Source organism: Crotalus tigris, unplaced genomic scaffold (assembly GCF_016545835.1).
Source record: "Crotalus tigris isolate CLP2741 ecotype Arizona unplaced genomic scaffold, ASM1654583v1 scf7180000024375.2447938, whole genome shotgun sequence".
Taxonomy (NCBI): Eukaryota; Metazoa; Chordata; class Lepidosauria; order Squamata; family Viperidae; genus Crotalus; species Crotalus tigris.
In genome coordinates this window covers 1,557,016-1,570,730 of record NW_024100545.1, presented here as the reverse complement: position 1 = coordinate 1,570,730, position 13,715 = coordinate 1,557,016, and the positions used below count along the sequence as shown (strand labels likewise).

Genomic DNA, 13,715 nt, shown 5'->3' with positions numbered 1-13,715 from the left:
TCCATGCCCCTGTAGGGTTCGGATTGTGGTCTTGAGATCTGCCTTTGCTTGTTCCTGAGATCTGGACTGGATCAAGATGTCGTCCAGATAAAACTGTACGCGAACCGGCATCATCCTGAGATGGGCCACTATTACAGCTAGGATCTTGGTAAATACCCTTGGCGCTGAGGATAGCCCGAAGGGTAGGGCCCTGTATTGGTAATGTCGGCCCGCGTAGGTAAATCTGAGGAATTTCCGGTAACTGGGATGAATGGGAATGTGTAGGTACGCCTCTGTCAGGTCTATTGAGGATAGTAGATCGTCTTCCCTGACGCTGGCTAGGATGGATTTCAAGGAGTGCATCTTTAACCTCCTGTATTTTATGTAATAATTCAGGCCCTTTAGGTCCAATATTGCTCTCCATCCTCCTGATGACTTCGGGATAACGAAGAGGATGGAATAAAATCCTCTTCCTTCCTCTCCCTTTGGTACCCTCTCTATGGCTTGAATTGACAGGAGGTGAGCTATGGCCAAAGTTAACAACCTTGCCTTGTGTACCTTTCTGGAGATGGGACATCTGATGAACCGGTTTGGTGGGGGAGAACAAAAGTCTAAGGTCAGACCATGTCTGATCGTCTCCAAGACCCAGGCGTCGGTAGTGGTCTGCTCCCAGACCTCGATGAAATTTCCTAACCGACCCCCGATGGGAGTGTCCCGTTTGGCGTCACTTGGTGCGCTTAAAGGATCTGCCTCCCGATCCCCTATATGGACGTCTGGACTGGAACTGGCCTCTGGCTCCTGTGCTTTGGCGATCCTGGGGTCGATCCTGTCTCGGGTAGAAGGATCGCGAGCCTCTGGGCCAGTCCCAGGATTGCCCTGACCGAAAGGGCTGCCTCCATTCCCAGGGGCTCCCTGGACGGGATCCCTGTCTCCGGAAGTCTTGGCTGCTTCTCCTATCAAACTTCTTTGATGGGTGCACTAAGATCTTCCTCTTGTCTCTGCCTTCACTGACATGCGGGTCCAGAATGGACCCAAATAGGGATGCCCCGCTGTATTTGGACGTCGAGAGACGCCACTTGGACCTCAGGTCTGTCTTCCAATTTTTGAGCCACAGTAGTCTACGTGAGGCCACTGTGGCCGCAATGGATCTTGCCGCGTACTTTGTTGCGTACAGCGAAGCGTCAGCCATGAACTGAGAGGCCGCGAGGAGCTTGGCCAATGTCTGGTGTACTCTGACCTGATCTGGAGGCACCGTGCTTTGCAGTTCCCTCAACCACATGATGCAGGCCCTCGCGAAGAATGATGATGAAGTGGCTGCTTTGGCCGCCCAGGCTGCAGCCATGTGGGAACGACGGAGGGAGTGTTCAAATTTCTTTTCTTCAGGTTTCAAGGCCTCCGCCATGTCCCCTGGAATTGCGGAGGTAGAAAATAATGAGATCAAGGGGTTATCTACCGTGGGGACCTCTAACATGTTTGAGAAGGAGGGAGAGAGGTTGAAAAGCTTTCTTTCCACGTTATTGGGTACCGGTGGGCTTGCAAGTGAGGACCATTGTTCCTCTACCGTGGTCATGAAGACCTCCGGACATGGAATGTACTTATCCTGTGGAACCTTTTTGGCAAATAGAGGAATGGCCTCCTTGCTTGTAGAGGGCTTCTCTTCCTGTACTGATGTGAGGCTGACCGTGGAGACTGCCTTTATCAGGAGTGATTTTAGGAGTGCTGGGTTAAAGAGGCCAGAGCTTGCCGCCTGCTCAGGTGCGGTCTCCTCATCCTCCGAAAGGGGCATGTCTGACATATCGAGGTCTAATGAGTCACCCTCTCCTATTTGAGAGGAAGTCTCAGAAATGTTGGTAGGGGGCGGCCTAGTTCGTCCCTTATGGGGTGTATGAAAAGCCACTTGCCCCTTAGAAGCCATGAACTGGGAAAAGGCATCCTGCATGAATGCCTGAAATTGTGCCGACCATATGTTCTCCTGCGCTTTGTCGCTGGAGTGGCACACTGGAGTGTGGTCGGGTGAAGAAGCTGGTGAGGAGGGATTGGAGGAATCTAACTGTTCAGTTTCCCCAGGAGGAGACCAAGTTTTGAGAACCTCCTGGGCAGTAGGTTCCGAGCTGGGCGCCACCACTGGGACAGGGGAAACCACGCTTGTCCCATTGGAATTGGTTCTCTGCGCCCTGCTAATTTGTCGTTCTAAAGCCAAATGTCTCCTCAAAGCCTCTCGCTCAGCCGTTTTAGATTGTCCCTTCTGAGTAAGGTGCTTTGTTTTAGCCTTCTTCTCCCCCCCCCCACCTCTGGTTCAGAAGATCTGTGTTTTTGTTGCTGCTGTGGGGGGGACAATTGAGGGACCTCAGTGACTGAATACGAGACATTGTCTGCCATTGCGCCAGGCACCCCGAGTAGGCAATGCCTAGAGTGGGGGAATAAGATACGCAGATCAGATGCAGATGCTTGGGGCTGTTGCCCTCTTCTGCCTATACAAACAATGGCCGGACAGACAGGATTCTTTGGACAGGAGATCCTGCAAGGCAGTGACTAAAGGTCACTATAGGAACAGTTAGAGAAATTATTCCTCCTCACCTAAGTCCAGACACAATGCATTTAATATCTCCCTCTCCCCCAGTCTGTGGCTGTGGCAGCAGACCACGATCAGAACTGATGGTAGTTCTCTTTCTTTTTCCTCTTCCTTCCTCTTGCCCCAATGTGTTGAGGTAACCTCAGGCAATTGCATAAAGGATCCCTTCTTTATCTGCAGGGGAAAGGAGCCCGGATGGTAGCCCCACCCACAAAGGAAAACAGCGGGTTGATCCGCTCGTTCAAAATGGCGAATGGGAGGAAGCCATGCCTCCCAATAGTAGCCCGGGAAGCCACGAGGCTCAAACAATGGCGGATCTTTAAATTCAGCAATAAGGTAATTCCTTTGGCCTTAAGGGGGCTGCGCCTCTCCGCTGAGGAGAAAGAACGGCGCTAGAGCTCTGCTCTGTTCAGGGCGTGCTTCTCGCGCCGCTCAGCTGATCGATGCCGAGCGGCGCCGCGGTTTGCTGCTTCCCGCGCCGCTCAGCTGTTTAGCGCCGAGCGGCGCCTCTGCTCCGTCGGCCGAGCGGAGTCGGCTACTCAGCTGTTTGGCGGGCCGGAGAGCGGCGAGCAATCTGGTGTGAGGTCCCCGCGCCAAACAGCTGCTCGGCGGGCCGGATATCGGCGAGCAATCCGGCCCCAGTCCAAGCCTCCCCGGCTAGCCGCCCTGAAGCCCCTCTCACCACTCCGACGATCCTGGCTGCACCCGTCAAAGATTCTATCAGCTGCCAGAAAACCTTGCTTTCAAATTGGAAGGAAGAGGGGATGATTTCTCTTTTTTGGAGTGAAATTCCTTTTTTGTTTTCTGAGAGCTGCTTCTCGCACTTCTACCAGGCTTCGAGACTGAGTCAAAACTGGGGTCACGCCCAAAGGAAGGGGTGTGGCCAAAGTTTTTACCCAGTCTGCCGGGCAGGAAGGCTGTCATAGAACCCATCCATTGGACTCTACAGCCATCCTGCTGGAGAACAAAGATAATTTAACAGATGTACAAAAAGAGGAACATAGAATGCTCCATAGAATTCAGTCAGATTACTAATCTTTTGAACACAACAAAGTTAACATGGCAGTAGCTTTCCACAGCTTTCAACTGCTTTTTTTCCTCCACAGCTTTTCCTGGGAAAAAAATATGGTCAGAGCTGCAACCACTGGTATGCAAAGAATAGGACCTAATGCAATTACACTGCAGCAATCTATATTCAGAAAATTATACTTGACATTATTTATGTTATCACAAAATCTGAACACTGGTAACTTAGCAAGAAAGTGGTTTTTATATTCCAACATTAGAAAACATGAGTCTAAGGAATGCTTCAGACAAAAAGAGCTAAATCAGGACTCTAAATGAGAAGTTCGAGTTTCAAGAAAGCCTTTCCTCTTTCACACTATCAGGATATATATTTTATTTACCTCATAGCTCAAGTTTAATTTCAAAGTAGAGAAATATTATTTTACAACTTTGTTATTTTTCTGAAAACTATACATTTTCTACCTGGCTGCAACATTTAAAAAAGTTCATTTTTCAATTTAAATTTTCTTTTTAGGAAGGATCATTTCACAATAGTATCAATGCACAAAATGCATAGAAAATAATGTAGCAAATAGTGGATACTGTATTTTAAGAGAGTTACATATGAAAATTAATATGAATCTTATAAAAGATTCTTATTAAACTTAGGAAGGCGGATAAAGGATAGCATTCAAAAAGTATGTAGAACTACCACATCCTTTGAGATACAGTCTTATGCAGCAATAATTAATGGTGGAGAAAATGGAATAACTGCAGTTTTATTAAGGCATAATAAGATGCACATTTCATGAAAGCTTTCACCAAAAGAAAACCAAACTGTTAAGTCTTTTCACGTATCGCAAGTTTGTTTTTTTAAATTGCAATGAATTCATAGAGCTTTCCATAGAAAGCTTGCCTATGGTAGACCTTCAATTATTACTTTCTTAAAAAATAAAAGTCCTTCTGATATACAAGGAAAAACAATCTGACAGATGCCAGCAGAACCTCCAGATATCCTTTATGGAGGGCCAAGGTTCATGTCTACTTCCATCCTCCCTTTGGCCATAGATTGTCACTTAATTAAACCCTTGGATTTTTATTTATTTATATCCTGCTTCTATTAACTTTATCAACAACTCAGGGCATCAAACATATCTAATACTCCTTCCTCTTTCTTATTTTCCCCACAACAACTCTGTGAAGTGAGTTGGTTGAGAAAGTGCAGATTGTTCCAAGGTCACCCAGCCAGTATTCATGCCTAAGGCTGGACTAGAAATCACAATCTCCTGGTTTCTAGGCCAGAGAATGTAGAAGAATTAAAGCCACTGTGGAAAGTAATACATTAGCACACTTTCCATTTAAAGACTGACTTGCCAGCTTTAAGTAGACAAAAAATTCCAGCATTCTGAGCCAAGGTAATCTATATTTTGCACCTAAGAGGAATACTTTCTAAAAAGCCTTACCTCGCTACAAATTAAGTTTGTACAGTATTCCCAATGTTTTCTCTTGAATTTTCCCCCAAAGGTTCACTAGTCATTATCAACATAGTTTGGTTTACTTGCCCTTTTACAACATCTCAAGGCAGACACGTACAGAATTCTGCATTTCATAAGATAAACTACAGAATATATTCCTCACAATAAAAATTCTTATCAAATTATGTTCCCTTCATCTTTTCAATATCTTTTCTCCAAACCAATATTTGGGAGTTTAAATAAATTATTTTGGCTTTAACCAAATATATAGGGGAGGTACCTGTTTCACATCACATCTATTCTGTTTTTCTCAATTTTTGAATGTTGCTACTTCCTTATTTAGCAATATGGCTTTGACCAGGCATTCATTTTTCACTTTCTTTTAGACCTAGTTCCTAAAAGTTGTCTATTAGATTGTTATATAAGCACTCATGTACACATAGCCACTTCTTAACAAACCTAAACCTGCCTAGGTAAGATTTTCTCACCTGTTTTACTTTGTTTCCTCATCAATTTAATCAACACATCCCACAATGTTTACTAATATATTATCTTAGATTAAAACAGTTAATAGTCTGTTCTTGATAAAAGCCAAAGAGTTTGCATTGTTTTCTAATATTCTCCAGAGCAATATGGTTTCCTCAAACTTTCCAATATTTCTGCTAAAATTATGGAGATTTCCTTAAAAAGAGAGAGAGAGAGAGAGAGAGAGAGAGAGAGAGAGAGAGAGAGAGAGAGACAATTCATAAGCATGCCTATGATGACACACAAACTGAAGTACCATGAGCAATACCAACACAAAATTTGCTGTATAAACTGCAGATTTTTACTAGTGGTACACAAACTCAAAATAAAGATATGGTAGCATTAAATAGCTATCATGTCACAATTTCTCATCTTTCTGGTGATTGAATGTAGCTTGGAACTTTGGAAAACTGACCCTATTTTTAATTTTTCAATGAGTAAACCTAGAATCCAAATATTACATTCCTACCTGTAGCTATAACCCTCAAATATTGAAATCCAGGAAGTCTGTTCAGTCCTACAGCAGTATCTGGACTAATAACAGACAGCCTGAACTAGTAACAGACTGGATGAAAGAAAATTAATGCTTTATTTAGAAGAGAAAGACATGCTTTCAATTAATCAAATACAAATTAAACAATGGTAGCTAGTTTAAGTGCCATTCTGAAGGAAAGGATAAATATAATAAATTAGCACTTTTCCTAGTTCCCTACAACTGATCTAGTATGCAATCTACTTCAGGCTTTATTAAGTACATAGGAGAAAAATACTAGTGTCCGGGCAGCCACATATTATTTTCAGCATGAAGGCCTCTATAAGAGAGGGAAACAGAATTCATACAATGCTAAACTATGTGAATATACCACAGGCCAATCCAATCATTGATAAACTGCATTTCAATAGCAATCAACTGCAAACCCCCTCTTCACTAAAGAAAAAGATTCAAATATTAGGAGATTAAGCAACAACGCTGGAAGTATTCTGCAAGGTTATACCAGTCCTTCAAATAAACATAACAGCCATGGGTTATTTTGCAGAATGATAAACTTTACTGTTTCTCAGCCAACTTGGCTTGTTTTTTGCAATATGCATGTATTAATGTGAGCCTTGCTGGCATTTACAGTATAACTTATTAAAACATCTGGATCTGATTGATCCAATTTCAGAATAATAGAAATTCCTGTCTTTTTCTTCTTTTACTTTTTGTTTTTCAGTACATAATAGCTTTATACAAAACCTGGATTTCTGGAATTTATAAAGTAGCAGTAATGTCATGCTAAAGAAAAATAAAACAAAAACAAAAAGAATTCTGGAAATTTTCTTCCATACACAATGTGTATATTAATGATTACAGGTAGTCCTCAATTTATAGCCATTTGTTTAGTGATCATTGGAAGTTACAATGGTCACTGAAAAAAGTGACTTATAGCTGTTTGTCACATTTACAACCACTGCAACATCCCTTTAGTCATTTGATCAAATTTCAGGGCAATTGACATGTTTTTATGATGGCTGCAATGTTCCAAGGTTATGTGATCCCCTTTTGCGACCTCACAATAAGCAGTGTCAATGGGGAAGCCAGATTCATTTAACAGCCATATTACTAATTTAACACCTGCAGTGATTCACTTAACAGCTGTGGCAAAAAGATCATAAAATGAGGCAAAACTCACAACTGTCTTGTTTAGCAACAAAACTTTGGGGCTCAATTGTGGTCATAAATCAAGGACTACCGTAAATGCCGGCGTACAAGGCGACCCGACGTATAAGACGACCCCTGTCTTTATAGCCGGGCTGCATTCCTAGAACGTCGTCTTATACGCCGGAAACTACCAGTATTTCCGGCGTATAAGACGACTCGGCGTATAAGATGACCCCCGTCTTTGGCGCCGATTTCAGCGCTCGCGGAAGTCGCCTTATACGCCGGCATTTACGGTACTTGTACTAGGATTACATGTTGACTAAAGATACTGAAAACTAAACTTTTCTTATGATTTGCCTTGAATCTCAGGGCAAAATCCTGGAAATGTGGGGAGTATTTTTTGGGGTGAGGGGAATTGACTCCATGGGGAGGCAATGACAACTTTGTCAGATTGTAATCAGGAGGCACACATTTGCTGTAATCCTGTTCTTCCTGTGGTAACAAGGTTTTTTAAAAAATGCTAAAGGAGAACATTAGAGAATTGCTATCGTTAGGATCTAATCGCTCACTGCTGTCCTTTATGCTATTCAGTATCAACATGAAACCACTGGAAATTACCTATGTTTGTAATACTCCACTCAGTATCAAGGATGCAGCTGTAGAAGTAGTCAATGGTATTAAGTATCTGGGGGTGCAGATAACTAATAATCTGAATTGGTCACTCCACACATCATCCTTAACGAAGCGTGCAAACCAGTGCCTGCATTTCCTGTGTCGGATGAGGAAAGCACATCTTTCTCCTTCTGTCCTGGCCACTTTTTACAGAGGCACGATTGAGAGCATTTTAACAAACTGCATCACTGTCTGGTTTGGTGGCAGCAGTGCCTCAGATAGAAACTCCATATAGAAAATGGTAAGGACAGCCGAGAAGATCATAGGAAGCTCGCTCCCTAGTATTCTGGTAAACTCGCAAGATTTGTTTTTCTCACCATGCACATCTACATAACCTGAACTAGACTGTTGTTTCTCTATGTCCTATAATATATGTGGGCATATGCATAATTCTGTATTTATTTATTTTTGACATATTTGTTTAATGTATAATAATAATAATAATAATAACAATAATACCAACAACTTTCAAATTACTAACTGGTGTGGTAGCTGATGCAGTGCAACAGCATCTAGTTGAAAACAATCTTTTTCCACCTGAGCAGAAAGGAAACCGCCCCAATAGCAGAGGAACAAAAGATCAACTCCTAATAGACAAAATGATCTTGGAAAACTGCAAGAGAAGGAAGACCAACCTGAATGTGGCATGGATTGACTACAAAAAGGCATTTGACTCTCTGCCACATGATTGGATAATAAAGTGCCTAGAAATAACAGGAGTCAGTAGAAACATCAGAAAATTTGTGCAAAGATCGATGGCACAATGGAAGACACAGTTGCAGATCAATGGTGAGAGGCTGGGAGAGGTTAATATCAAGAGAGGAATATTTCAAGGAGATTCATTATCACCATTACTATTTGTTATTGCACTGTTTCCTCTGTCAACAATACTGAATAACTCAGGACATGGCTATCAAACATCAAAAACATCTGCCAGACTATCCCACCTCCTTTATATGGATGATCTGAAGCTGTATGGAAAAACATCATCTGAAATAGAATCGCTGCTCAACACTGTCCGTATATATAGCCAAGATATTGTAATGGAGTTTGGCTTGGACAAATGTGCCACACTTACTATCAAACAAGGAAAAATAATGAAAACTGAAGGAATCAAGATGCCCCACGAAAATAACATTAAGAGTCTGGATGAGGAAGAGTACTACAAATACTTGGGTATCCTTCAAGCTGACAACATCAAGCACACTGAAGTCAAGAAAAAGATTAGAGGTGAATACATCAAGAGAGTGAAGAAGATCTTAAAATCCAAACTCAATGGAGGAAATACCATAAAGGCAATCAACACCTGGGCAATCCCAGTCATTAGGTACACAGCTGGAATAGTGGACTGGACTCAAGCAGAACTAAAAGCAATGGATAGGCAGACCAGAAAAATAATGACAATGAATCATGCCCTTCATCCACGCAGTGACATTGATAGACTTTATCTACCAAGGCAAATAGGTGGGCGTGGAATGCTACAAGTACATCAGATTGTTGAAGAAGAAAAAGTGGCTTTGGAAGAATATCTGAAGAACAATGATGAAGATGCACTGAAATTAGTATATCAGGAAGGCTTACTAACTACTGGAGAGACCAAACTGGCCTACAAGAAAGACCAAATGAAGAACAGAATAGAGGCATGGGAAGACAAAGCACTACATGGCCAATACATGAAAAAAATAGCTGGGAAAGCAGATAATAATAAAACCTGGCAATGGCTAAGAGCAGGAAAATTGAAGAAAGAGACCGAGGGACTAATTCTGGCTGCACAAGACCAAGCCTTAAGGACAAATGCATACAAAGTCAAAATTGAGAAGACAGCAACAGACAGTAAGTGCCGCCTATGCAAAGAAGCTGAAGAAACAGTGGACCACTTGGTAAGCTGTTGCAAGAAGATTGCACAGACTGATTACAAGCAGCGGCATGACAAAGTAGCAACAATGGTGCATTGGAAGATCTGCAAAAAATATCATTTGCCTGTAAGCAAAAACTGGTGGGATCATAAAATAGAGAAAGTCATAGAAAATGATAAAATTAAACTGCTCTGGGACTTCAGAATTCAAACAGACAAGCACCTGCAACATAACACCCCAGACTTAACAATTGTCGATAAGAAAGACAAAAAAGTCTGGATAGTGGACATAGTGGACGTGGCAGTGCCAGCAGAATAGAAGAGAAAGAACTGGAGAAGATAACAAAATACAAAGACCTACAAATAGAAATAGAAAGACTGTGGCAAAAGCAAGCAAGGGTAGTACCAATAGTAATAGGCTCCTTGGGTGCAATCCCAAAACAACTGGAGCACCACTTGAACACCATTGGCATTGACAAATTCGCTATTAGTCAATTGCAAAAGGCGGCCTTATTAGGAACTGCTTCCATCCTGCGACGATATCTGTAATACCATCAAACATCCACATCTGCCTATCCCAGGTCCTGGGTAAGGACTCGATAGGTAGACAAAATGCCAAATCCAGTCTGAACATCTGGCTGACTGTGCGATGATCGATAATAATAATAATAAAGTTGGAAAGGACCTTGGAGGTCATCTAGTCCAACCCCCTGCTCAGGCAGGAAACCCTATACCATTTCTGACAAATGGCTGTCCAGTTTCTTCTTAAAAACTTCCAGTGTTGGCGCATTCACCACTTCTGGAGGCAGGTTGTTCCACTGGTTAATTGTTCTAACTGTCAGGAAGTTTCTCCTTAATTCTAGGTTGCTTCTCTGTTTCGTTAGTTTCCACCTGTTGCTTCTTGTCCTGCCTTCAGGTGTTTTGGAAAATAGCTTGACTCCCTCTTCTTTGTGGCAGCCCCTGAGATATTGGAACACTGCTATATCAGAGGTGTATATCAGAGGTAGTGACCCTTTGAGAGCTGCATGCAACAAAATTTAATTTTAATGTATGCTGATTAGTGTACATTCAAAGTGACAATAAAATTATTATTCTATTCTATTCTAAACATGATGCACCATCTTCCTGCAAGCTGTGATCTCTTCTAAGAAGGGAAATTCTATGACTGGGTTTGCTCATCTTAAGCCAGTTTGCCTAACCATATTTTGACTAAATTAGAGTTGATAAATTCTTAATATTCTCTAAGTCATAAACTATAAATCACTGTCTGGTTCACATATATTCTAAGCCCAATCCAAACAAGCCATATTACTGATTATCACAATACGTAAAAAGGGGCTATAAATTTCCTCTTGCTTGACAAGGATTGGGCCACCCTCTTGTTTTCAGCTGGTCCCAATAGTCCGAAATAGATGATATCCTAGTATATGACATTACAATTTCAGTTCAATGAAAGGACTAGGAATCTTCTGACACGATTGTGTAGAATCTCAAGAGTCTTTTTATTTATTTCTCAATCAGTCGATTTCTTAAAATTCTAAGCCATACAGTATTTGGTTTTGGCTGTCCTTATATAAGTTTTAAGATGTTCTATCTCCTTAGCTGAAAAGGGGAAAAATTTATTACAGAGTAAAATTTTAAATGGCTGCTTGTGAGAATTTCACATAAATTGTATACAAATGTATAACCAAATATAAGTTATTAAAAGAGCGTATTTGCTTTATTTCTTGGCCACTGAAGCACCATTTAAATTCTCTGGTTCTTTGTCAAAATGACCTGCTATAAATATACTGCTTCCTTCTACAGTATTCTATTTTCCTCATTCCCTGTATGATTTTCTATTACTGTATAGCAAGTACTTTCATGTTTCATATCTTTTGTTAAGATTGTCGCAACTGGTTTAATTGTACATACAGAAAAGCCTTCAGCAACATATAATATAGTGTGTTGCATAAGCATTTGTCTAGTAAATTCTTTACTTCCTTTTGTTTCTGATTTAACGTCACTGTGTGATCTCAGCTCATTCAAGTATCTATGAAAAGCAATGCAGTACATTTCTCTACCACTCTCTGGACTGCAGCAGTTAAACAGGTATGTATCAGTTTGTCTGCTGCCAAAACTATAGTCTATTGTTACCCTAAAAGCCAGCAGATTTATTATTACAGAGTTATATGGGCAAAAGGTCACACAGAAGATACATCACATGTTATTTAATTAGAAGATAGAGAGCCATAGAAAAGAGAACTGGAAAAAAAATATACTAAGTATAATGGGTGTGAGTGGGTGTGTCACAGTTCATTTACAGAGTCCAACTAGATATAAAAGTGAGCTATTCATAGTTGCAATCACTGATTATTAGTAACTATAACTGTAATCAAGTTTTGATTAATTCATATATTTGGACTCTCAAATGCCATAACCAAATACATTTTGCACTGCACCTTTTATAAGTTTTTTTTTAGATATGTTTGCATGTATGCAGTAACTCAGACATGATTTGCAAACAGACTATAATATTGGCAAGAACTAAGAATTGCTGGATTATAGATCACTGATTTTATCATTTACACGTCAATTACATGAAACACAAAATAGCTTTTATTAAAGCCAAACTGAAAAGAAAGCAGCACACATGCGCACATACATCCACCGCCAAGCCTAAATAAACCCGTATAATAAAAGCAACACACACATTTGCAGCATGTTAAAAAGTCACACATTTATTGCGGCTTATCACAAGCTGTAAGTTAAGTAAAGTGAGTTCAGAATTCACAACTGCTCCCGAGAAATAAGGAAAAAACGCGAAAAAGAAAAAAAAAATATGTCTATTTTGTTTTCCGTCCATGTCAGGACAGTACGTATCATCAGGAATCAGTGCGGGCAGCAGCTGTTCTTCCTTACCTTCTCACCTGCTGGTTGGCTCGGATTCCCCTCAGACTTCCCCCCCACGGCCCAATTCACTTTCCCTTCGGTTACCTGGTTGGCGACATCGGCAGGCAGCCCGCGAATGAGCACCTTGCGTCGGTTACGGAACTGTCGGGCGCTTCTTTCCAGGCGACTCTCTATTTCGGTCGGTTCCAAGGGCGGCAATACCTCTTCAGGGGCGTTGGCCGAGCCTGGATCTGGACCTGGAAGCGACCCAGAAGAGGCGGCTGCCCCATCACCTACCCCACCAAAAGCCGCTACTGCCGCCATCTTGGGAAGCAATTGCCCCCTTCCTCCTCCTCCTCCTCCTCCTCCACCACCACCACCACCTCCACCTCACAAGCTAACACCACCGGCAGAGGGAGGTGGGAAAGAATGGCGTCAGTATCATGCCAGGCCCCCATTGGTCCTGGAGTTCCCCGCCCACCTCCCGGACAGCCGTTAGATGGGTTGTCCAATGAGAGGCTTGAGTGTGAATTAACTCTTCACAGTACTGAATAAAGAGTTCCGCGCTCGATCCCGCCCAGTCCGGAGGCGTGTTCGGTGCTTAAGCAGATTTGATTGAAATCTGGGCAGCAGCGAAAGAGGTCAGAGAAATAAAAGTGAGGGAGGATTGGGCGGAAGTGAAAAGGAGAACAGCCATTCGTGTTAGGACAATTTTGTGCATCATCTAAGTTGCTTGGAAAGTCAGCCGTTTTCTTTTTTACAGAAAAAACATCGAGGCTCGTGATACTTCAATGCTGTAATACGCAACAAGACTATTAATTATGGAAAGGAAATAATAACATCACATCTTCGGCATATTAAGATGTAGGGCTATTTCGAGGAAGCCTGCCTTGAGGTATGATATTTAATAGGTCGAATTATATAGAGTGGCAAAAAAAAAAAACTGGCAGCAAAGAAAAAACATCTAGTGGTCTCTCGATTTTTGTTAAAATTATAGTAGATACCTCTCATCCCTTTCTCCTTATAAAATCACTAAGAATCCTGTTAGATTCGGAGAATGTAATTTACCTCAACTTTGTTTCATTTTTTGCGGGCCATAATTTACGTTCAACATTGCTT

At 41.7% G+C, this 13,715-nt stretch overlaps 1 protein-coding gene across 2 annotated transcripts in view; it reads right to left on the bottom strand.

Annotated features, from left to right (window-relative positions):
• RAVER1 (ribonucleoprotein, PTB binding 1) overlaps positions 1-12,955 on the bottom strand; it is a 35,511-nt gene extending 22,556 nt beyond the window's left edge. The window contains exon 1 of one of the 2 annotated variants that reach the window (XM_039328294.1): positions 12,702-12,955. In XM_039328294.1, coding sequence (XP_039184228.1) covers positions 12,702-12,920 — 219 coding nt within the window. In that variant the 5' untranslated portion in view covers positions 12,921-12,955. The remainder of the gene's footprint in view (positions 1-12,701) is intronic. The other variant, XM_039328295.1, reaches the window with a different exon arrangement.
• Positions 12,956-13,715: the final 760 nt, after the last annotated feature.